At 34.9% G+C, this 26,986-nt stretch overlaps 1 protein-coding gene across 6 annotated transcripts in view; it reads left to right on the top strand.

Moving 5' to 3' along the window:
* Positions 1-26,986, top strand: part of LCLAT1 (lysocardiolipin acyltransferase 1) — a 149,527-nt gene that overhangs the window by 67,472 nt on the left and 55,069 nt on the right. For 5 of the 6 annotated variants that reach the window (XM_039887478.1, XM_039887479.1, XM_039887481.1 and 2 more), the window contains 2 exons: positions 9,884-10,030; positions 14,906-15,022. In XM_039887478.1, the coding sequence (XP_039743412.1) occupies positions 9,884-10,030; positions 14,906-15,022 (264 nt within the window). The remainder of the gene's footprint in view (positions 1-9,883; positions 10,031-14,905; positions 15,023-26,986) is intronic. The other variant, XM_039887483.1, reaches the window with a different exon arrangement.

Below are 26,986 nucleotides of genomic sequence, written 5' to 3'. Positions count from 1 at the left end.
TTAAAGACTTAATTGTAAGATCCAAAACCATAAAACTCCTAGGAGAAAACATAGGCAGTAAACCCTTTCACATTGCTCTTAGCAGTATTCTTTTTGGCTATGTCTCCTTGGGCAAGGGAAACAAAAGAAAAATTAAACAAATGAGACTACATCAAACTAAAAAGTTTTTTTTCACAGCAAAGGAACCCATCAACTGAAAAGATAACCTACTGAATATGAGAAGATATTTGCCAATGATACGTCAATAAGGGATTAATATTAAAAAAAAAATACAAGGAACTCATACAACTTAACACCAATAAAACCCACAACTAATCCTATTAAAAAGTGGGCAGAGAACCTGAACTTTTCTCCTAAGGGAACATACAGATGGCCAATGAATATGAGAATGTGTTCAACATCACTAGTAATCAGGGAAATGTGAATTAAAACCACAATAAGCTATCACCTCACACTGTTCAGAATAGCTAGCATCAGCAAACAGTAAGTGTTGTTGAGGATGTGGAGAAACAGAACCCTTGTGTACTGCTGGTGGTATTGTAAATTGGTGCAGCCGCCATGGTTAAGAGAATGGAGGTTCCTCAAAAAAATTAAAAACAACTGCCACTGCTGGGAATTTATCCAAAGCAATCCAAAACGCTAATTTGAAACGATGTCTACACCCCTCTGTTCTTTGCAGCATTATTTCAGTAGCCAAGATATGGAAGTAACCTAAGTGCCCATCGATAGACAATTAGATAAAGAAGCTGTGGTACATATACTCAGTGGAATGTTACTCAGCCATAAAAAACAATGAAATCTTGCCATTTTAGACAATGTGGATGGATGGATCTAGTGGGTATAATGCTAAGTAAAATAAGTCAGAGAGAGACAAATACCATATGATTTCACTTATATGTGGAATGTAAAATATAAAATAAATGGACAAAACAGAAACAAACTCAGAGAACAAATTGATAGTCACTAGATGGGAGGGAGTGATGGGTGAGAAAGATGAAAGGATTAAGAAGCACAAATTAGTAGTTGCAAAATAGTCATGTGATGTAAAGTACAACATAGGGAATATAATCAATAATATTGTAATAACTGTGTACAGTGTCAAATGGGTATTAGACTTACTGAGTGATCACTTTGCGAGTTATATAAATGTAATTACTATGCTGTATAACTGAAACTAATAAGATATATGTCCAGTGAAAATTTAAAAATTTAAAATGAAAATAAAAAGTTATGTTAATTAGTGTAATGTGAATTAAAGTTTTGGTATATTGAAACGAAAAACAAAAGCAATAAAAACGACACCATCTACTGCTAGCAAAAAACAAAACAAAACAAAACGGTATTTAAGCTAAGATCTGAGCACTGATTATGCTGCTTCACTATCCTATTACTGCTTGTACCATGAATGGAGTGGCTTCAACAACACACATTGCTATTTACTATTGCACAGTTCTGGAGGTCAGAAGTCTTAGGTGGGTCTCATTGGGCTAAAATCAAGCGAGGTCAGGACTGGTTTCTTTCTGTAGGCTCTATGTCGAATCTGTTTCTTTGACTTTTCCAGCTTCTTTTGGACACACATGCTCCTTGGCTCCCTTCCTCCATCTTCAAAACGAGCATGGACTAGTTGAGTCTGGCTCACTTTGCATCATTCTGACACTGAGTCTTTTCCTACCTCCCTCTTCCACTTTCAAGGACCCTTGTGATTACACTGGGCCCACCAGGCTAATGTAGGAAAATCTCCCTGTTTTAAATTCAGCTGATTAGCAACCTTAATTCTTCTTCGCTGTATAACATATTCACAGTTCTGGGAATTAAGATGTGGACATTTTTGTGGGGCTCATTCTGCTTACCGCATGCTGGTTGCTGTTGGCCCTCTCAAGCACAGAGCTACTGATGTACTTAGCTTAGGAATCACTTTTGCAATAGGAATAGATAGATAGCAGTGCATCTAGAAAACAGATTAAATGGCAAATCTCATACAGTACGAAAGATTGGTTTGGTCCCACAATAGTGTGAACCCCCAAATTATAATCACAACCAAGAACTTCATCTTGCTAACCAAACTCCATCAACAAATGGATATTTCTTCATTGTCAAGCCAGACTTTCCACTGTCTGCAGGTAGATATGGTATCTCTTTGTGGAGTTTAGTGAAACTTGCAGTGAGGGTGGTTTTATCTATTTTTCTCCATTCTGTGGTTTTTCAAGTTTGAAATTATATTTAGAATCAGGTTTGCTTTAGAATATTTGATTGCTTGCTCATATTTTATACTTTAATTTCGGTCTTGTATTTCAGCACAGGTACATTTACAACCTAATGATACAGACATACAGCAACAGGATTATTGCAGGAAAAAGTCATAAAATTAATTGCCGCCTCAGTGTTTTTAAAAGCCAGATCCTTCATGAAAGTTAATCATTTTAGAAGAGGGATGTAGAAAGCATTACATAATTTAAAATGTGTATTCAGAGAAGACAGAGTTTCCCTAACTTTGTGTAGCATTTTAGTACCCTGACAGAGTTTGAAATTCTGAGAAATACAGCTACTTGTTCTGGATTTATTTGTATAAATTAGGTTATATACACTTAGTAAATATAGTATTTGATTATGATTGTGATGTGAGGGTATATAAAATTTGTACCTATTCATATTATCACTCTCTCCCATTTAATAGAGGCCTGTGGGTAGTAGCATTTCCTTGGTTGCATACATAACCTCTAGATTCAGGATTGAAAATACATTGAAGAAAATAGTTTATCTGTTTCTTCCATATTACTTTTTGTTTCTGGTGTTACTTTTATTGTCCTGTAGTGGATGCCATAATGAATTAATGAATACCTGGACAACAGCAATAAATCAGGTTAATCTTTGAAGTTCAATTTTTAGAACACTAGTTGAGTAGTGCAGATATTTTTATGATTGGCTTAACTATATCCATCTATACTAAAATGAAAAAATAAAAATAGTGGAAATTATTTACTTTTTATTGAGAAAGAATGCATAGTTAAAAATACCCTCATGTAATTTTTTTCCCCAGCCACCTCTAAAACATGAGAAAAGAGAATTTAAGCCAAGGAAAACCAGGTTCTAAAATTATGGAATAGCTTTGAACAGTAAAGTATGCTCAGGATTACTCTTATTTGCTTTGAGAGGGCAGTGCTGATAACATAAGTGGGGTTCTGGAAAGAAGATAATGGTAGCGATACCATGCCAGCATCCACAGAGTCTATTTTTATAAACCTGCCAGACTTCCAGTCCTAGTCTGAGAAATTGAGGTGATAGAATGTCCTCCAACAGAAAAGTATGGAAAAGACAAGTTATATAGCCTAATTTCAAATGACATGATCAGTTGTACTTTCATTTATCAGCCCATAGATGTATGAAATAAGTGTCAGAAAAGTGTATATTTGAAGGTCTCAAGAATGTTAAGAAAAATCTGAGTATTGCTTTAAACATGAATAAAACATGCTTTGATGGCAGTGAAATGGGGGAAAACTCATAATGTACTCCTGTGATTTTTATGAAAGGGAGAAAAATGTTTTAAGCTAAAAGAAGTAAAAATTCCAAAGCATTAGTGATGTATAAATGGAAGGTGAGAAGGTAAGAAGGCACAGTGGAGAAGAATCATATCTTCAGAGGAAAGGTTCAAGGGGCTGGCTGATACAGTCATTTCACTTCCCTTTCTGGGATTTCTAAACATATACAGAATATTAGAAAAGTTTTATGGCGCACCCCACAGGTCTCCTGCTGCTCCTTCCCCCAGGGGAGCAACAGATAATCTCACTTGGAATGGAGAAATACATTGTCTGTCAGTATTGTTCAGTGTAGGATATCCTTTACAAATATGAAGACAATGCAGAACATTTAAAGAAAATACAGCTTTAAAGAGAATCTAGTACTAGAAAATGGAAAGTCTAAACTCTGAAGAATAGATAATTCTCTGAGGAGAATTTAAACTTTTAAACTAATACCTTTAGAGAGATTCAAGTATATATTACAGAGAGGCTGTTTAGTACACTGGTTAAAAACATCAGCTTTGGAGCCAGACTGTCTGCATTTGAAACCTGGTTTTACCACTTCCTAGTTCTTTGAGTCTCAGTGTGCCTCAGTTTCCTCATCCATAAATAGATTGTCTTGAGAATTAATTAATAAAAATTCTTAGAACAGTACCAGGCACATAGTAACTTTAATAAATTTTTATTAAAATTATTATTTTTTGTATTTATTATAACATATTGTTGCTATTTGCCCGTAAAATTTGGCCGCTGTTAAAAAGAACCGATTATTAATCTTGGAATCAATTTATAGACCAGACACAGCTGAAGATCAAATTATTGTGTTGGATGATCACGCCAAGAGATTTTCCTTGAACACAATATCAAATGAAAGGAGATTAAAAAGTATGAGAGGACAGATCCAGAATTTTTATAATTAAACATATTGGGGCAACACTAGTTAATAAAATTATCTGGGTTTCAAGTATACAGTTCTATAGTACATCATCTGTATATTGCATTGTGTGTTCACTGCCTAAAGTCTAAACTCCTTTCATCACAATATATTTGACCCCCTAGATTTAGAAGTTTTAGCTTCTAACAGAAGTTCCAGAAAGGAAGGTTGAGAATGAAGAGGAGAAAAAATAGATTTTCTTAAATAATGGAAGGAATATTCTCACTGTTAAAGAAAGACTTATGTTGGAAAAGTATACCAACTGCTTAAAAGAATTAAATAAAAAGTTCCATACATAGACTTATACTGGTGAAACTTCATAAAACCAAGGTTAAAGTCATTAATGCTTCTAGAGGAAAGAAAATTAGGTTATCTACACAAATCAGATTGATATCAGACTTATTAGCCATATTAGATGATAGGAGACAGTGGAAAAATAGCTTTGAAATTCTGAGGGGAAATGATTTGGCATTTTGAATTCTATTTTTAGCCAAACTAGCCTCCAGTGTTGAGAACAAATACATTTCAGGAATGCGGACTCAAACAGTTTTTTGAAAGAAATTCCTTCAGGAGGACTAATAGGAAGACATAGGTGCAGGAAACAATGGTGAGCAAAGACCTCAACAAACTTAGAGTCAAGGCTAAATTAAAAATGCTTCTGTGGTGCATAAGGAATGTGTTATAATAGTGATGGCAATTTGGAGGAACTATTGGATAGTTCTACCAATTTTGGAAGAGAGACAACATACTTTTTTGTTTGAGGAGGATTATTTATTGTTTGACTCAATGTTGATAGAATTATGTAAGTTTAAATGTCAAAAATGGAAAAGTGAAAAAATTTGAGGATGGCCATTAAAAAAATAAGGTGTATACAATTGCCAAACCACCACTGCAGTAGGGGGCAGCAAACTGTTTCTGTAAAGGACTAGGTACTAAATATTTGAGGCTTAGCAGGCACTACCGACTCTTTTCCACCTATTCCACTCTGCTGTTGCAGCACCAAAGCAGCCATAGACAATGTGCATAAACAAACAGATGTGGCTGAGTCCCAGTCAGACTTTGTTTATGAACACTGAAATTGGAATTTCCTTTTATTTTCATGTCTTATAAAAGTCTTCTATGGGCCATACACTGGTAGATAGCGGGCTTGGTTTGGTCTGTAGTTTACTGGCCTCTGCATTGCAGAACAAAGGAAGAGGGCAAAGAAAACTTAATTTTAAGGAAAGATAGGAAAAGGAAAAAAAGTTGAGAAAAGTGGGCAAGAAACCACAAAGAGGTATAACAAACAGGAAACATAAGTCAGGAAAAGAAAAAAAAAAAACAAGTTTCCCTAATAAATGTGAATGGAATAAACTTTTCCAATAAAGACAGATTCTCAGATTTGGGTATATCTTAAATGATTATAGGGTTCTAGATCATGATATATCTATATTATAGAACAATACTATTTAAAAAGTGGGATTCATACAACAGTGCCAGTTTTCAAACTGTTATTGGTCTACTAAAAGTGCATAACTAGAGTAGTCAGAAACTTTTTTAGTATTGTGACATTGTCATAACTTCCAAGTATGTGGTTATCTTTCTAGTAATTTATTAATTACAAAACTATTACTGTCTGGTAATTACAAAACTATTACTGTCTAGTAATTACAAAACTATCAGTCAATAATGGTTTGGAAATTAAAAACAGTAGACTGGTTTGACAAGCACTATTAGAGGATATAGTGCAGGTATTAAAAAAAATGAAGTAGATCCAAATATATGGACATGTTAAAAAAAAGAAATAGAACAGTATAAATGTGTGGTTTAATGAGTGCGTATGTGTGTTTTTTTTTAAAAACATATGTAATGAATTTTTAAAATATAGAACATTTCACATCAAATCGTTAACCATAATTATTTAAAAAAATGTAATTGGTAGGATAGGGTTGAAGGACATGATAATAAAAGAGTATTTTCATGTTTTAGTCTATATACTTTAAAGTATATAGTTTGCATATATAGTGTATTGTTTGACTTTTATTTTTACAGCAATATGTTTTATTGTGTAATGTAATACTTCATTATTTAAATTAATGGTTTCGATCTTTTTGGTAAATGGTACTTGTCAATTGAATATCCAAATAAAAAATAAGAATCTTTAACCTCTACCTCACATCGTATACAAAAATTTGAGATGAATCATAAACCAAATTGTGAAAGTAAAAACAATAAAGCTTCTAGAACAATACATGGAATAATGTCTTGACTTTGAAGTAGGCAAAATCACAAAAAGCACCAAGCACAATGGAAAAGATTTATAAATTAAGCTTCATTAATACTACATATTAGGTTCATACCAAGATGCTATTATGGGAGAGAACATGCAAGCCACAGACTGAAGATATTTGGTATATATGTGAAACCTAGAATTATGTATATTTTTTTGTGTGTGTGTTTGATAAAGAACTTTGTATCCCACAATAAGAAAAAGACAATCTCATTTAAAAAAAACGGGCAAAAAGTTTGAAGAGGTACTTCATAAAGAAGATATCCAGATGGACAATTTGTACATGAAAAGATTCTCAACATCATTAATCATAGGGAAATGCAAATTAAAAGTACTATGCCTGGATTACAATGGATAAAATTGAAAGGACTCATATAAGACCTAGTGTTGGTGAGGCTATAGGTAGAGCAATTAGAACTCTCATGCGTTGCTTGTGGGGTTGTCAATTGGTACAATAGCATTGAAAAACATGTCTCCTGGACATACAGAAATCCTATTATGCAGCAGATCCACTCCTGAATATTCACTCAAAAGAATTGAGCACTTATGTTCAACGAAAGACCAATACAAGAATATCCATATTAACTTTATTCTTAATGGCCAAGAAATCTGTCAGGAGAATAAGTTGTATTATATTCATATAATTGACTACTGCATAGCAATGCAAAGAAGTAAATACTGCCACATGTAACAATAGGGATGAATCTTATTGACACAATATTGAGCAAAAGAAGCCAAAGACAAAAGAATACCTACTGAGTGATTTCATTTATCTGATTTATGGCTAAAGAAGTCAGAATAATGGTTTTCTTTGGTGGGGGGTATTGGCTGACAGGGGAGCCCAGCAGCATTCTGGTGCTGGAAATGCTCCATACTGTAATCTGGATGGTGGCCACACAGATATATGTAACAATTTATTAAGCTTTACACCTACACACTTAGTGTCTGCATAGTTTACTGTTAATACCTCGATAAAAATGTAAAAAAAAAAAAACCTAACTCATTCTTTATCCTCTGATTTGAAATTCTGTCATTATATACCAAATCTGTAACACATTTAAAGGCCTTTCTCTAAGTCTTGCATTCTTTTTCATTTGTCAAAACAGATATACTGTTCTGATTTAATTATTGCTGCTTCATAATATATACTTAATGAATATGTTTAATGGTATGAATCTTTCCTACTATTCCAAAATTATCTTAGATAGTCTCACCTCTTATTACAGATAATCTTTGGAATCAAATAGTCAAATTCTCACACACCCTCATGCTACTGGAATTTTTATTGAAATTACATGGAACTAATAATAAATTTGGAGATCACTGGCATGTGGGTTGAGTTCGGAAGCATTGTATGTCTCACTCACCATTTTCTCCCAGTTGTGTAGTTGTCTTCATGTGGTGTCTGCAGGATTTTTTGTTTGTTTGTTTACATTTTTGTTTTGCTATTGTAGATGGGAACTTTGTTATATTTTTGTTACTTGACATAATATTCTTGATATAATTATAGTAATGGAACTTCTTAATCACCAAATAGCTATTATTTATTGAATACTCTGTACTAAATAATCTTATTTACTTCTTCTAATAGCCCCTATCTGGTAAATACTGTTACAATATTATGTTCATTTTTACATTTGGGGTCAATGAGGGACAAGGGCTAAAGGCTTAACAGCTGATTTTTGGTGGAGCTATGATTCTTTCCCAGGCAATCTCACTCACTGTTGGCCTAGGTTTCTTCGCGTGAATGGGGAGTGATGTGTGGGAGGGTCAAGTGTGGTATTGAGTCCAATACTGATGGATATGAATGACAGTTCAGTGAGTGAATAGTAATTGGATACATACCAGCAAGACTTATACTAAAGTGGATTTTTTGGTATGTGTGTATTTATATTTGTAGAATACAGTATTCTAGTTTGGACCTGTTCAAACCAAGTAAAGTTCTATAGTTTCTTAAATCATTAAAAATGATTTAATTATGATTTTCTATATTCTCAGAGTACTGCTGTATTTACCAGATGATGATAGTTGTCATTTTAGTTTTGTTCTTTGTTTGCAATCATTACCGCTCATCCCCTCCAGTTGAAATAGTGAAAGAATATTGTAAAGATGCACATGGCAGTAAGGGAGAGGGCTCTTGGGGATATCCAGGAGGTGGATCCACAGACTGGCCAGCACTTGTGGAGATTAAAACTGCATTATCCTGTATCAAAATAAGGTTTAGGCACCTCAGCAGCTAGAGTTTCAGTTGTTCACTACAGTATGCTATCTTTATCTTGCTTCAGCTGCTGCTGTCTCTATTAGCTGCTTTTTTTTGTCCATCCATTTGCATTTATATTACCAACTTGTATTCTCCATGGTCCCAGGTCAAATTTCTGAGAACATTTGATTGGCCAGGATAGTTACTGTGTTTGGGCTTAGAGTTTCATGCTTCACAGACTACTGAAATGACTTTAGACTGGCCGCCTTAAGTCAGGTATTTACCACAGCATTTCTAGTCATTTCTGGGCAGAGAGCAATGGCCAGTTGGATAAAACATGGCTTGTTTAGGGCTACTTCTTAGGTTACAAGGTTGATTTACCCTGGAGAAAGGGATGTGATCACAGTGTATACTCTGATTAATGTGTTTAATAGCCATTGCACATTTTCCCTTTTAAATAAAACCTAAAGAAGTGGCTAGCCTTGAAAATAGTTGAATTTAGAGACTGAGTAGTACAGAAAAGGGAATATTAAAGTGTGCTTGTGTACGTGACTTGAGAATAACCCTTTGCTTACTGCATTAAGCCTGACAACACATAGTTGCATATCTCTTGTAGGTAGCTTTGTTAAAATGTCCAGTCAGTCAGGATTGTTAAAACTTTGGATGAGTTACTGATAAATATTAGAGAAGTTTTTTTTCCCCTTGATATTTTAATAGCTAGTTTGGCTTGAAAAGAGGTTTTTGAGAATTTTGCAAACCCCAGCCAGATTTTAGCAAACTCTTAAGAATATTCTCTAGTATATGTGTTATTTAACCCAAAATTGGTGCTGACTTTTAGGTATATCATGAGATGCTCGATATGATAGTAAATTATTTGTAGTAAAACAAAAAAACTGAAATATATTCAATAATATATGGATATTGGCAATAAAATTGTATGTAAATACTTGTTAAATTGATCCTAGGTTGGGCCATGCAGGCTGCTGCCTATATCTTCATTCATAGGAAATGGAAGGATGACAAGAGCCATTTTGAAGACATGATTGATTATTTTTGTGATATCCGTGAACCACTTCAACTCCTCATATTCCCAGAAGGGACTGATCTCACAGGTAAGGTAGCCTGGGTTTGGATCACAGAATTTTAAAACATAAAGGAGCTTAGAAGTCATATAGTCTTAACTTAGTTCTCAAAATAAAGTAACTGAACAAGATTAATATCCCACCCCTAAAGTCACTTAGTTAATTAGTAGCACGTTAGGACCCAACACTCCTGGTGTCCAGCCCATAGAATTTGTGATGGGCAACCCCAAGAGATCATTATTATTTATACTTGCCATCCTAGAGCTTTATATTTTGAGTCTCAGTATATTTTGAGTCTCAGTATATATTTTAAATATCAGCACAAAAACTCTGAATAGCCAAAGCGATCTTGAGAAAGAAGAATAAAGCCTGGTTTTAAAATCCCCTTGTTCTTTATATTCTCTGTCTTCTTCCAAGATACATATTTACCTCTTAGATCCTTTTTTTCTCAACTTCTTTTCTATAAGAAAAGGATCTGATAGTAATCAATTTTATTTATTGTTGATTTAAATTAATATGTTGCCTTTCTCCTGGTATTTTAAAGCCTTATCCCTATTATAAGCTGGAGGTGACACAGGAAGACATATTTGGGACTTTCAACCTTCCCAGATATCAGACTACATAGGCCAAGAATGCCAGTGGATCTCAAGGAATTCTTTAAAAGATTAAAAACAAAATACAGTCTTTCATCCTTACTAAATCAGTGGTTTTCACATTTTTTTAACCATAGGTAATTTTTGTTGAGGAAGCCTTCTTTTGCAGTTTAGGGTTTAAGACAGACTGAAGTGCTGCTCTGGTTGGACATTGGTGAGGGTGGGAAGTGGGTAGCTTGGCCAGGAAGCAGTTCTACAGAATTCTGTGACCCAAAAGAGCAACATTTTAAAACTTTTAATACTCTGGTTACTTCAAGAAAGATACAGAAGACTTTGAGAAGGATCCAGTGGTTGAAGGTCTGCTGTAAAAGGGAAGACAGACTTAAGCAGGATAGAACTGAAATCTAAAAATCACAAATAGTATGGAGAGATAGAACATGAACTTATTTTCCAAATCCAATATCAGAACATGGCAACTAGGAGCCACTGAGAGGGGCAGCCTTTAGAGCTTAGAAAGTAGAACATGCAGATGAACATACCGATGCACTCTCCAGTCATAGTACCTTATGGAACCAGTACCCCAAAAGAGTTCAGAGAAAAATACAAATTCTAGAACTATTTAAATAAGTGGATGGGTGACTAAGCCATAATATGACAATAAAAGAAATTAAGGTATTTTGGGGAACATTTACCAGTGATAGCAAGTAAGAGATCTTTGACTCATCTATTGCAGATGGAACTCAACTAAATGAACCATGGCAACTTTTGTATACTAGTCCTATATACTAAAATATATGCTTACTGTATAGTATATGTTTGATTTTTATAGATAACATTCTAAAAGTCGTTAGGTCACTTAGGATAATTTGGCTGCATATTATTAAACTTGAAAATATATTGTAAGTTTTAAGTTGATTGATTACTAAACTATCATTGAGAAATAATGGACAGCCATATTTAAATTTTATAATAATTAGAATGAATACTTAGAGTATTAAAATATCAGCTATATTAGAGTGTCAGTTACTGAAACGATTTATGTTTTTGAATGCCAAAATGTGCACTAAAGAATGGCAACTATGGAAGTTATTTACTAATTAAAAGCTAATGGAGTGAAAGCTTACAGGTGGCTGCTATTTTGGCGCATTAGTGTTAAAGTGTTCATACGTTAGACCTTCAGAGCCTACACTATATGTATTTAAAACTTATTTCAGCTTGTATTTTTTCTCAAGTGTCTTTTTTAGGTGATGAACTTAACCTGTAGTTGCATATTTTCAAGATCCAGAGTACTCACCATTATATGATGTCGTTGCATTTTTTTTAGAAGTTAAAATGGTATATACATTTTTAAAGCCAACTTGCAAAAGCCAGACTATTTGCCAATAGAGAAAACAGACTGATCTTGAAGCTTTAAAAAGGTTTTGTTTAAAAAAATAGTATTATACAAATACTTATGAGTTGGGATCATTTTTTTTTTAAATAGGCTACTAAAATACTTGCAATTTTGAAAAAAGTGTCTTAATTCAAAGGTGCTTTTAATTAACCACAAATAACTTTGTAATACTCTTTAAGTTCTGAATCCAGCTTGTCTGCAGATTTTCAAATTAGTGCATTTAAATGTAACTTTACATATATTCTATCTTCATATGTTATTGCTGATTATAACTTTTTTCTTGCTTATGGAAGTAATTTATGTTAATTTGGGGAAATTTAGAAATATAGAAGGGAGTACAAGAATTACTCTAATTCTACTGCCCATAAAGAAACACCATTCTAATTTTGCTTCATTGCTTTTATGTCATTTTGTCATACACACATATACCTGTATACACACACACACACACACCTGTATACACACACACACACATACATAGGCATATATATATATATGCCTATAAACACATATATACTTGTAAACAAAATTGGGAAATTAGAATTACAGTTTTCCTTGTATTTAATGTTATAAACTCTCACATCATTATTCTTTGAAAACATGTTTTAAAGGTTCAGTAGTTTTATATTATTGGTTTGTTAGGGTTGTCCCCCAAAATAGAACTAAACAGGTGTGTGTGTGTATGTATGTGTGTGTGTTTGTATACACACACACACACAGAGACAGAGAGAGGTAGGGAGAGAGATTGAGACATGAGGCCCACTCACATTATAGAGGGTAATCTGCTTTAAGGCTACTAATTTAAATATTAATCTCATCAAAAGATACCTTCACAGAAATATCTAGAATAATGTTTGACCAAATATCCGGGTATCATGGCCTAGCCAATTTGATGCATAAAATTAACCATCATAATTGGTATAATTTTGGGTTCTATTTCTCTGATTTAGAAAAGACAGATTTTCTAGGTTTTAACAATTATAGCATTACATGCAATTAAACAACCTTGTACATAAAACGTTTTCATTTAATAAATTACGAATGCTTAGAGTTTTATATACTGAAGTCCCTACTTTTGTGAAGCTTAAATTCTGAAGAAAGGTAGATAAAAAACTAATAAGTTAATAAAAACATGTCAGGTATTCATAAATCCTGTGCAGAAAGTAAACATAAGGAGAGTAATAGAAGATGGTAACGTAGGGTGCTATTTTATATAAGGTGGTTAGAGAAAGCCCTTTAAGTTTTTATTTAAGTGGAGACTAAGTGAACACAGTAGAAAATCATGCAGATATTGGGGTAGCAGGCATTCTGAGTGGAGGGAAAAACACATGCACAGACCCTGAGGTGGGAACATGCCTGGCTGGTTTGAGAACAGCAGAGTGGCTCGTTGGCCCATTGGAGTGGAAGGAGTGCCGGCACTGGAGCGTTGCAGGGAGTGAGCTGACCAGACAGGCAGCTGTGGTCGGAAAGTGGGATGGATGCCTGTGCAGTTACTAATAACCGCGGAGTCGGTAGATGAAGTGGGGGTGGGAGCAGTAATCCGCATCTCTAATCTCTCTGTGACTCTGATTATGTCTACCTTCCCACATTGTAACTGCAGTTTAGAACTACTTATGCTTATATCCACATTCTACAACAGAGTTTAGTTTTGTCTTTAGTTTCCCCAAAGTCTGTGAATAACTAGAAGAGCAAAGAGAAGAGAAGTTAACTACTCATCACTATAGTGTCCCTGGGCTTCTTCATCCCATGTAAGGTCCTGCCAGTTGTCAGTGAAATAAGTGTTTTGTAGTCCCCATGTCCAGGATATTCTCCTCAAATGAATGTGAAAGATGCCTATTACTGTTAATGTTTAGAGCCTTTACTTTTGCCTTGCTGGGGCATCTGTGGGTATTTAATTCTTTGACTCAATTCCTCATTTATATATTAAATAAAAGTAACATCTTTTATAGGAGTATTCTTTGAATATTTTCAATCCATCTGGTTTTTTTTGTTCGTTTTTTTGAGGTTTTTGAGTACTTCATGGTCTTAAATTTACTCCTAGGAAAAGTTGTATTTTTATGTATAGGTTTTTTTCTTTGTGACTTGGAATAGTCTATAAATTTCAGGATGCAGCTGAGGATTGCAGGTTCTAACATCTGCTGTCATCGAAGGCATTTCATGATCTCCCCCAGGAGTTTAGCCAGATTCCGAACACTTTACTTTTTCCAAATATATTTGCTGAATAATGGGTTTGGTACTTCTTGGAACTTATGAAGTTACCTCATGGAATGGAAAATGAAGTTTTTGCCAGCAATTGGAACATATACTTGACTCTGTAACTATATTCAGCCAAACCATGTTCAGATGTTTGTACATGATCATGTGCCTATTCTGTTGTGGAGTGGTTTTGGTTAGTAATATTAGCATGCTCTGTGTCTGAGCAAGGCAGATATTTCACTCTGTGTTGAAGCCCTAAATTATTGGGTTAAAAAAAATGTTGATCTGATATATATGACAGATTGCTAGTTATTTCCTTTGGATATTGGAATCCTTATGTTTTATTACCACTTTATCTTATATTTTAGTATTTCAATTTTTATTATGAAAAGACTGAAAATTTTAGTTTATTAGGATTTTGTTTGTATTTCAGTTTTCATTGTATATTTACTGTTTTATGAAATCTCTTAAAGAATTTTAAAGATTTGAATATGAATTTATAAATTGCTATAAAAAGTCTATTGATACTTTAACATAAAAATTTCAAAATTTCAATAAATAGGATCTTTACTAGGTATTTACTAAAGCGTTTATATCTTCTCAGTGTACTATATTCAATAGTTGCAGAAAAATTAGCTGCCACTTTTATTAAAGAAATTCTGCACTATTTCCTATCACTTTATCTTCATTTTATGGCTTCTAATATTCTGTTGTTTTGTTTAGAAAATAGCAAGGCTCGAAGTAATGATTTTGCTGAAAAAAATGGACTCCAGAAATATGAATATGTCTTACAACCAAGAACTACAGGCTTTACCTTTGTAGTAGACCGTCTAAGAGAAGGTAAGCACCCATCTCAAAGTACACTTTATGTAAGTGGCAAAAATAGCTAAAAAATATAGACCTTTAGAATTTACAAGCACTTTTTCATATTTTATTTCAAGAAATGAGATATTATATTTTTACATTACGTTGACCTTATGTGTTAAAATGTTTTATTTTGTATTCTTTAGAAATATAAAAGATATCTTTGTAAAAAAACATTTCTCCCCTTTTTTGGAATAGACGGAAAATAATATACTATTAGACCATCATTCTATTTTTATATGTTTCTTAAATCAACAAAACTGTCTTGAAAGTATCTTATACTATAGTTACTTATACTATAGTTCTTTATAGCTTAAAATATATTTTTACATTCACTTTTGCACTCACTCCAGCAAATGCCTCTGGTTAGTAGGAAGGCAGATAGTAGTTAGTAGTTAAATAGAACGGGCATCTAGATGGTGTGTCAGTTGTTGTAGGTCAGGGATAAACCCTTATTCTTCTGCTTCCTAGTTTGTGGCTCATACTCCTAACTACCTCACACGTCTGTTGAAGGGCCTATGGGGACAAAGTGATTCCACTGACAATATCATACCCAACACCCATTTAAATGTTTACATTTTGATATTCTTATGTAAAAAAACTAATTGTATGTTTTATTATAGCTGCATATTTATATTTTTATGTGTTCATATACACATGTGTACATACAAATAGTACACATATGAATATATTTGAAAAACTACCCAGAAACATGCTGAAGTGTTAATTTTATAAGAATAATTCAAAGTCCAGCCACCTAGCAGAAGAAAAATCTTGTTTGCACGTTTCTATTCTCTACTCTGATTTCTAGCAAGTCATATTGTATAATGGTGACACCTATGACAAATTATCACCTTCATCTGGTAATTGCTACATTGTCACAAAACTGCTTGTTCCTAACATGAAAGACCTTGGAACATTATGTAAGTATAAAGTTCTTACTTTTTTTCGTAAATGACATCATTGTTATTTCTTTAGGGTTTAATGTGCTTTAAGATACAAAGTATAACCTCAGTTAATAAACTCTGCCAAGATGAAGCATTTTTACAACGAATTACCCATGATTTTAAAGAAATGTACCGTCAAACCAAAATCACATTATAAACCGAAAATACTGCCTCTATTAGCTTAGCTTGCTTTTGGAATTCTGTTATAACTAATATGGAATGGACTCATGGGCTTGATGGGTTATGTCATATATTGAATAGTGAGTGTCCATCTACCCATAGAAGCTCATGGTGAATGCAGTTCTTTTTGCCCATGGAATGGGAGAGGGAGGCACTGAGACAATTAAACAGTGATTTTATTTTTAACTTTTTTTCTATCATGGTACCACTTAATGTGGCTTCCAATTCAGACTCTCCCTTCTCATTCAACAATATGTCTTTTATTTCCTCACATAATCTGTGAATTTATAGTATTTAATGATTTCTGACATCATGGAACATATTCATCTACTGGATTTCTCTGTTAATACAAGCATGATCTTGGAATACATCTTTTGCTAATAAAGACCTGAGTGTAGGCAGGGTAATTGAGAGATTATTTTATAGTGGATAAAGATATGTCAATGGAGCTCTGTTCTAAAATCTGGAAAATATGTTAGTAGCAAGCTGATTTATAACTTCAGGGAATTCGTATTACTTAGTCATTACTCAGAGCACTAGTCAACAACCACAGTATATAATTTTTCCTGCCAGAACTGGCAGCTGATTTCCTCCCTCTTTATATCTGTAAAAAAGAGAAACATAGATGATTCCATTTGCTTCAGCTAGAAAAGTAGATGATTCCATTTATTTCAGTCAGAAAAGTAGAATGGGACCTATATAATAATAGAAATAAAAAATATGATGATGATGATTATAACAGCAGCTAACATTTATTATTTGCTACATACCAGGCATTATGCTAAGTATTCTGTCAATTAATCCTCACAACAACCCTACATGGTAGTTGCATTATTAATATTTAACTTGTAGGACAAATTGAAGCAGAAATTGAGGTGAATTGAAGAAGCTCATCAAAATTATTGGAATGTGGTTTATCTGACTGAATAACCATGCTCTCTCTACTGTAACTTGGTGCCTTTCATATTTGTAGTGTGAATTTTGTTAATAAAGCACCTTTTTAACAATAGTGATCTGGATGGTTTTCTTCAAGAGAGATTTTTAAAAAGAAAAAAAGGCTAAATGGCCAGATCGTGGAGAGATAGTGGTCACAGAGAGGTGGTTATGAAATGACAGGCAGCCAGCACAGCCAAGGGGGCATCAGGTGGAGAATGCAGGGCAGGCAGCTGTGCTTTGGGCAGGAGTTTGGTGGTGGGGGTGGCGGGGGTGGGGACATCAAGTGAAAAGAAAAAGTTTCATTAAGAATCAGGGGTGAAGAGGATCTTAGAAGTCATCTAGGCCAGAGTATTCTTTTAGAAAAGGATTCTGACTCAGACAGGGCTCAGCACAACCTTCTGATCTTTAGGCACCTGAGATCTGCTTTTGATATTCAGTTTGAAAAAGAAACTTGCTGTTAAAACAAATGACCATTATAGATAAATATACTACTGGAATCCTGGAGACCACATATTAAAACCAATTATCATTAAATAATATCTTTACTGCTCACACATGTAACTGAATTTAGTTTTGCTCACATCTAATAGCAGAAATGAGAAAATTAGGAGTTTAGGACATCAAGAGGATAAGGATAAAAAGTCATATCAGGAAGCCCTGAATAAGAGAAAAACAAGTAGTTTTTGTGCCTGTTTAGAATATATTTTGTCATCAAGAACATTTAGAAAATATATACTTATCTTGAAATGTAATGCCCATTATATAACTTTATACAGATTTGTTATTCCTGTAATAATAATTGCAAAAAGTTTGCCCTGAGTACCTTGATTTCTATCATCTGTGTACTAGCTTTATACAGTTACTAGATCATAACCTTCTTAAAGATATAGAAAGTCATGCCCATAGTAGAGACTCAATCAGTATTGAGTTGAATATTATTTTCTTATCTGAAAAGTAAGACAAGCATAGTGTTCTAGCACATCTCAGCATTATATATTGCACTGATTGGTATCCGTCATGGATGATTTATTTTATATGTACCTCTAATCACAGAGCATTTCAATATATGGTTATATAATTTTTTTCAGTACTATATTAACCCCAAAGGAGGTTGCTAACTTAGAGAAAAGAGGCTTTTACATGAGAACTTTTTAAATTACACACCTTAGTAAACTTTTAACTCAGTGCACCAAAATTTAGTTGTATTTATCATATTTGGTGCTTCGTTTTGTAACAATAGCTTTATTCTTCTTTGATTTTAGACAAATAATGATTTGGTGCAACCATTATTTGGATCTGTTATGTTTTGTAAGCCAATTACTGAGTTGTACCCATGCAATGATTACTTTCACCATTAGGCAGCACAAGTGTGCACATTCGAAACAAGTTGAAATTAGGTTAAAGTAATTGGGGGTGAGGGATAACAGTTCATATTTTTAGGAAGGGATATCTTGGTTAAGATTGACCTTGCCTTCCAGCAGTTTACTATCTTCATGGGTAGATAAGAATAATACACATGGGAAAAAGTCTAAAAAGTAATAGTACTATATAATTACATGCTGAGTTTTATGGTATATAACATAAATATTAGCTGAGTAATTTTAGGAGTGTTCTGTAAAGAGAGATCATGTAGTGCTGAAATACTCAGGTAAGGCTTCTTCAAGAAGCTGAATTTCCATTGGAACTTAGAGACCGAGGTTAGAATAAAAATAGGCAATAAAAAATGAGAATGGCTGAGGACGGGAAAAGAAGAGTATAAGAAAGAGCAGAGTTTGGGCCATTGTCTTAGCAGTCAGCTAAGCAAAACCAATTTGAGCTGAAGACTTGTGTTGTAGAGTAACAGACAGTATTAAGAAGGTCGTATGGAGCCATTATTGTTGAAAAATGTATCTTCTGCCCCCAAATAATCAGGTTTTTATTTTTTCTTTTTCTTGATCACATCAATCCAGCAAATTCAGCTCATGTGTTAAGACTCTAAATCGTATGGATCTATTAAAGTTTTGGGTTTGAAATAAAATGTTTTTTGAATTCAAAGTAAAACAATTCATATTTCAATCCATATTTAGCTCATATACCTAAATTCTAAATGTGAAGGAATGAGGAGTACTGTCTTTCCTTCTAGGGGTTATAGGGTTAACCACTAAAGAAAAAAATAAATTCCCATTAGGTAATTTGGATCAGCACACCTGATCAAAAGTCTTCAGTCTATATCCAGGGAGAGAGAATTACTGACTTAATGCCCAGATTACAAATGCGGTATCTGATAGCTCTATCTTTGGCTCCCTTGTTTTGGTCTACTGTAGTTCCCATCTACTCTGAGAAAGTTGGTATTAGTTACCTAAGAAGTAAAAGCAGTATACCAACCATAAACAGCTCAGTCTTCCAAAGCATGGTTAGACCATTTAATTTCTTGAACTTTTTGCTTTGTATACAGCTACCTACTGATAATACTATTAGTCTCTTGCCTGCAGTGGCTGTATCTAGTAAAGATGGCCAACAGGAGCCACTACTCTTTGTGGCTCACATTGCACTTGTCTTAGTTGGTGAGCTTCCCCCAGGATTGTATTTTGAAGACCTTTCCTAACAGCCAGCCTGTTATAGGAGGCCAGGAAGAAAGGCAGACGAATTATTAAAATATTGGGTGCATTGAATGCCATGTACTCTGACCTTTCTATGCGACCTTTTATTGCTGGAAACTATTTATGAAATAGGATAAGACCTTTCCCTTATGTTAAATGTAATTGTACAGTAGATCTTTGACATTTGCTAGACTATTTCTGAGACCTTTTACATTTCCCTAAATTCGCAGATATCTTTAGCATAGCAGTTGAGGCCATTTTATAAAGAATGAAACTTTTGTCTGTTTATGGTGATGAATAGAATACAACAAAACCTAAATGAAATTTGGATAAAAAAGCGTACAGATCAACTAAGTGACTTGGTCCTCCACATCATGAAGCAGAAATGACTCAAATTTGCCTCAGCAAAATTATACATGACCATATGTCAGAGACCTTTGGAGTCACTGATATTGAATCTTTGAATGCCATGGTACTGCTTTCGACCAAAAATGGCATTTATATTGTTTTCTTTGTTCATTTGAGCCCTCTCCCCCTTCTCTGATAGCAAAAACATCTGAGATGCTTACTTAGGACAGATCTTGTCGTTTTGTTTAATGAAAAAAGTCATGACAGTCTTAATGAAAAATGATAGAAGCCCTATATTCTGTACATAAAAACAACCATCTAACATTTATCAAGTACTTACCATGTGCCAAGCACTGAATTGTTCACATTTCTTTCCTTCACCCGTGTAATGACTCATTCAGGAAGCTTTTTAAAACACAGGTACTCAGGTCCAGTCTCAGAACTGCCTAATCACAGTCTGTAGATGTCTGGGATGACAGCTACGTCACTCACCGCTTTCATACAGATCGCTTAGTTCTCATAACTGTGCTGGGTGGCGTTTGCACCCTGCCACACCTGAGGAGACCAGCTCTCTTTAGCAACTTGCCAGGGTCACCCGGCTGCTAAGTGGAGGCACCATGTCTTAAACCCAGGTCTGTTTGATGCCAAAGGCCTTGTTCTTCCCACTATGTAATAAGTTAACAGTTTTTCTATTGTAAATACTACAAAAATGTCATGTTTGCAGGTTGTTTTACCTCTCCAAGATTTCTTCCTGGGATCCTAGGCTGTATTATGCATTTTGTTTAAGCAGAAAAATACATCGAGGCTATCCTTTCTTGTAAGCATCTTTTATTTTTCTGGATCCTGTGTTTATCAGCTCCTTCTCCATTTTTCTGATCCTTAAAATAAAGCAAAACAACAGCAAAAAAACGTGCTGCTTAAACTATGTGTTCTTTCAAATTGTATTTTTGCCACCAACTCTCAAAAAAATAGCCTGACTTGATTTTCTCAAACTAGCTTACTCGCTACAAAAAAGATGTTTGTTTATTATAAAACAGAACATATTTATTGTAAAAAATATTTAGAGAATTAATTACAAAGAAAAAGACATTTATAATCTTGCCAGTCACCTCTCAGAAATATTCAGTACCTGCCTTGTTACATGTACTCATTCGTTCTGTGTTTTGTCACATTTTTATATAGATAAGACAAAATTAGGGTCAAATCATATATTTTGTTTTATAAAGTTTTTTTAACTGACTATATACTTTTTTCATTATCCTTACATAACTTTTTAAGTATGATATAGTAACATATGCATAGTAGTCTATCAAATAGGGGGGCTGCTATTTATTTAACTAGTCCTCTATTGTTCAGAATTTAAATTGTTTCCAGTGTTCCACCCCTATAAATAATACTAAAGTATGCATGAATCTCTGTAATTCTTTTCTTAGGATACGTTTCCAAGGATGTATTTCTAAGTCTAATTACTTTTAAAAAGTAAATACTTTTTTTAGTTTTTAAAAAAGTTTTATGCTCTGCCCCATTTCATTCAGTCACCAAATTCAACATTGCCTTGGATGCATCTCTTAGAAACATCCCACCTTCCTATATTTTCACAGTGGCCCCATACATGGGATCCTATTATTTCTTTTTCACTTTTCCTAGCTTTCTGACTGGTCCGCCTCTGGTTTCTCCTTTGTGAATCCATATTGCACACAGCTAACAGTATCCACAAAGTACCACTCTAATTTAATCACATATATGTTTATTTTGTTCTGAAAATGTTTCTTGGGCACATATGTTGCTTGGCTTACTGAGGTATCAAGACACAGCCCATTCCTTTGAGTAGCATAAGGTTTAAGAAACATTATAATGCAGTGTCATAAGAGACATGAATAGAAAGTAACTTGAAGACAAGAAAGGTTAGTCTGTCTTTACCTAGATTGACATTGAAGAGGTAGCATATAAGCAGAGAATTAAAGATTAAGCATTTTCCAGGGAGGAAAGGTATTTAAATATTTATATTACCTCCATATTCTTTGGTCAGGACTTTCTAAAATATGATTCCAATCTTCTTTTAAGATTTTACTTCTCAGAACCCCACTTCATGCAATGGGAGTCAATCTGAATTAATAGACTGTTCCTGACTGTGCCTTATGCTTTCTGAATTTTGCTTCTGGTTATGTCTGTCCAGCTAAAACCTGCAATGCCTTGCTCTTTAAACTCCAAATACTGTTCTTCTTTTAATGATCTTCTAAGAGTCCTGTTTCCCCCAGCTAGTAGTTATCTGGACTCAATGTTTTTCCTCTCTAATAGGACTTAGCACAGTAGACCTTATACTAATAGTTTCTTTAATGCATGTTACCTCTTATCTTCCAAATAGGACTGCTGCAGCCCTGTCTCCTAGACTTAACATTAAGAGCAAGGATTTTATTTCTAATCCAGTTAATACCTTTCAGCCTTATGTTATTTCCCTTTTAGCAACATCTGGAACTGCTGATTCTTCTTGAAATAAGCTCTCTCCTTAGCTTCTCATTTTTTCTACTTCTCTGACTACTTCTCAAGACTCTTTTGCAGGTTCTTTATACCGATCTGTCCCTTGAATGTTTATGTTCCTCATAAGGCTCTCAAAGAAACAAAGGTTCCCTTGTTCTCTCACTCCACACATTCTTCCTGGGCCATGTTATTCGAGTTGGTGGCTTCAATGATCATCCATGTGCTATGGCTCCTAAGTCTAAATCCTTATTCCAAAGCCCTTTCTCAGTTCAGAGCCATAAATGTGATTTTTGTCACTTGGAGGCTCTGTAGACACTTCAGCTTCAATGTGTTCAAAACTGAACTTGTCATTTCCCCTTTTCCTCTTATAACCCCCACACCTCAGAATGGTGGTGGCGGTAATGACGATATTGAGTGCTTATGTGCCAGTATTATTCTAAGTGCTTCACGTGGATTAGTCCATTTAATTCTTGGAGAAGGTATTATTATCATTTCCATCCTATGCATGAGGAAACTGAAGTACAGAAAAGTTAAATAGTACAAGATTCCCACTTTTTAAATAGCAGAGCTGGGAGTCTGGCTGTAGAACCTTTGTCTTAACAACTATGTATCATTAACTCGGTTGCTCAAGTCACAAACCTGGAAGTCATGTCTTGCCTCCTCTCCCTCAGCCTTTCTCACATGCCCTGAAATCCCAACCAAGGCCTTTTGATTTTCTCTCGTCAGCATCTCTCAAATTAATCTTTTTCTCTTCATTCTCAGTGCCATCATATCTCCCTCGAATTATCGTGCAGCTGCTCAGCTGGTCTTCCTAGTTCTGGTCTCCCCTTAACCAGTCCTTTCTCTACATTGTAGCTGGACTGTCAAACCTTTAAGTGAGGTTGTTAGACTCTTAGGCTCTGGCGTCAAAAGGCCTGGGTTAGAATTCTAGCTTCACCAGGATTAGCAGTGTGACTAGTCGGGTCACTTTCACTCAGTAAACCTGTTTCATCATCTGTAAGATATGGTAATTATAGTACTTACTTTAAACGATATTGTAGGACCCTTATGAAGATTCATTGCAGCCATGTACATAAAGCCTGGAAAATAGGAAGCCCTCAGTAACTGTTGCAGTGCAGATGTGATCGTGTCAGCTCCCAGCTCAGCTCTTCCTGGGTTTCACAGTGCTCCAAGGCTAAATCTACTTTCTTTAACATGATTTACCAGGCTCTTTATGATCTCGTCCTTGCTTACCTCTGGCCTCCTCACCCACCTCCTTTGTGGCACCATGTGTCCCAGCCTTACTGAACTGCCATCATCTCCCAGTACTCGGAGCCCTCGCCACTGTAGCGCAGCTCCTCGTACTCGGGCTGTAGGCTGCAGCCTAGATAACTGGCCATGCGAGAAGCTTTTCCAGCTATGTTAGACTTCTGTGTTCCCTGTAGAGATGCTTTTCCTACTATATCTGCCCTATGTAAATGTTTTCCTACAGTATTATCAGTCGTTTAATTGTCTGTTTTGTCCATTAACTCACGTTTCCTGACCATAAGCTTCAAGTCTTTCCCATTGACGGTTTTTATTCTCAGCCTTCAGCACAGGCCTGGCATATAATAGACACCCTTTAAGTTTTTTGAACCAGTCAGCTAGCTGCTTGATGTAATTTTATACCCTGCTATGTTCCAGTAAAGATTTAAAGTTCTAATAAAGATTTAAATGTAAATATGTCCGCTACAATAACAGCAATGCCACAACATAAAAGAAATTAAGGTAAAGGGAAAATAAGAGTGTGAAGTTAGTATACGATATATGTTACAAGGTTCATACATATGTTGTAAGGTTAATATACAAACTATATGTTACAGGTTTCTGTGTTCCTATAAAACATGGGTTCATAAATTGACCCTGAGCTTTCTGGCACCTTTCGTGGAGGGAAACTGAATGGTATCATTGACGAGGTCCGTAAGGTTAAAGCACGCCACATGCTCAGAAGAAGCATGATCATTTCTGAAGGACTTGAGAGGACGATCTGCCACGGTTCCTTACAGGACACTGTGTACTCTCATGCCCAGCGTCCTCATAGCTTTGTGTTCTCTTTATGTTAAATGTTCCACATAGCCTCAGGGAGCTCTCCCACATTGGCTGTGGCAGAATGAAAAAGAGCAGTCAGTAAAAGCAGCCTCATAAGAGGTCGAAACGTGGGCTGCATGTGGATTTCCTGTATCTTAGCTCTAGAGATATGGAGAGACTGCGTATTTCACTCACTAAGATTTTGGGGAGAATTGGTTTGTACCGAGTTTGATAACTCTTCACAAAGCATCTGTTGTACAGATATTTTGTATCATGAGTGAAGTGCATGGCCAAGGGCTTTACTAGCGACTGCTGGGAGTAGGATTCTCTTAGGGAAGGTGAGGAGCCTGCTGAGATTTCACACAGAATCGAAGACCACTTTACATCCAAACTGAGGCTGGCCAGCGTGTTCCTCGGAAAACAGTCGAGATTTATGTGTTTTTGTGTCCTTTGCAGTGCTTCAGAAAATGGTGCCCTGCATGTAGTCAGCAGACCGTTGCCCAAGTTCAGTCTGTCTGTGTGGCCTTTCTGGTCTTGTTTCTTGCTGTGACCCCACTTCCTATCGTCATTCCAGCTGTGTGGGATGTACTTTCTCACGCTATTTCTTTTCCTAAATTGTTCCTAGTCATCTGGGTAGCCCCTGTTGGCCCTTCAAAACAGTTCACATGCCTTTTCCACTTCGGACAATCTCCTGACCTCTTCAGGTTGCTGAAATTCCCTCTTCTTACTCACTGTGCTCTTTACATTTGTCTTAGTCACTTTTTTCATATTTTTTTATAATCAGTGATGTTTTTTTCTGTCTCTCCTTTGGGTTCTGAGCTCCTTTAGGGTAGATACTGTGTCTTTTTTCTTTTCATTTCTGAGGCCTTAGTCCAGTGCATGAATATTATAGTGCTCAATATTCAGTTTAGGTTTGTACAGACTTTTGTAGATCTGTTTTCAGCATCTCACACATATACGCTCATTGATTAGTAATGCCTCCTACCACCTTCAGTCTAGACATCAGACACTTGGCAGATATTAATTCATTTTGACCCCTTTATTGCAACAGAGGTTAGATTTATGGCAGTGCTAGAGGGCCACATAAGGCAGGTGCACAGTTGATAAATGCTCTCATAAGACAGTCTCCTATTTTATTAACCACGGAGGGATAAAAGGCTGATTTTTTTAAAAAAAGATTATCTATACTATTAGAAGGGACACACAGAAGCATGTTATTTGTAATCTAAATGAACAGGGTCTTGGCATTTGATCATATGAAAAAGCAGTATGGAATTGTGGCTTTTAAATGTCTCCCTGGTTTATTAGTATTTCTACTCAGCAAGTTTCAAATTCTCAGTACCTCTCTGTACCACTTGACTTCAGTAGGAAAAAAGTCTTGTCCTAGGCTGTCTCCTACATCTCTAACATCAGTCAGCTGTTCTAAATGCCTACTGGTGAGAAAGATAGGCCTGGGTAATAATGAGTGCATGTCTTATGGCATCATTAATAAAAAAAAATTCTCAAAATATACATTCTACTATTGGTTAGGAGATTATCATTTTTATGGATGAGTGAAAATTATATACACGTTATCTTTTACTTATTCAAAAGGCTTGTCTGTGCTTAAATATTGATGTTCTGTTATAATGTTTATATTATTTTCTTAAGAATAACATGCTAAAAATATGCTGATAACTGTGACACTTACAAAATATGTTTATCTTAAAATCCCAGAATTGTGGAAGAAGCTTTGTAAGTAAAATTTGTGGAACTGCCTTTGAGTGATAACCTTCTGTAGACTGTATACTAACCATAAAGAATATTGTTACATACAAGAAAACGTTTTGTGAGTTTTCCCTCTGAAGACAAAAGTGAGAGATATGAAACAGCAGAGGATGCCAGTAGCTGTGCCAACATGGTGTTAAGTCACTGTGTTGCAACTGCACGCTAAATCTCCATGTCCTCATAATGTTGTTTGGAAGCAAAATACAGGAGTTTCAGTGCGTATGCAAAATGTATGTAACAATATACTCTAGTTTCCTGTTCATATGAAAACCAAAATTTATTCTCGCCAAAGTCGAGATGTTGGCCTGATTCTAAAACCAGAGATTCTAAATCTCTGGCTACTTGAATCTAGAGATTCATCTTAACAGGAACTTATGCTTGCCTTTTGGTTTTATATAGTATATAATTTCATTGTGGATATATTTCTTTTTTGGGTTTGTCCAAAAAAGCTTTATTTTGTTTCTTCTTTATTCTGGGCATGTGTCCATTTCATTATTTATAAAGGTTGTGCCTCTTCTCTTTTAGCTTTATAGATTTTTTTCTTATTTAAAATATCCTTTTTGTATTTTTCCAGTTAAGACCTTTCTCATTTTTCGTTTTTGAAATAAATTGATGTTTGTTTTGAGTATTGCAAGGACATTGTTAAAATAATACTGACC

Source organism: Pteropus medius, unplaced genomic scaffold (assembly GCF_902729225.1).
Source record: "Pteropus medius unplaced genomic scaffold, Ma_sr-lr_union100, whole genome shotgun sequence".
Classification (NCBI taxonomy): domain Eukaryota; kingdom Metazoa; phylum Chordata; class Mammalia; order Chiroptera; family Pteropodidae; genus Pteropus; species Pteropus medius.
This window is presented reverse-complemented; position numbering and strand designations above follow the sequence as displayed.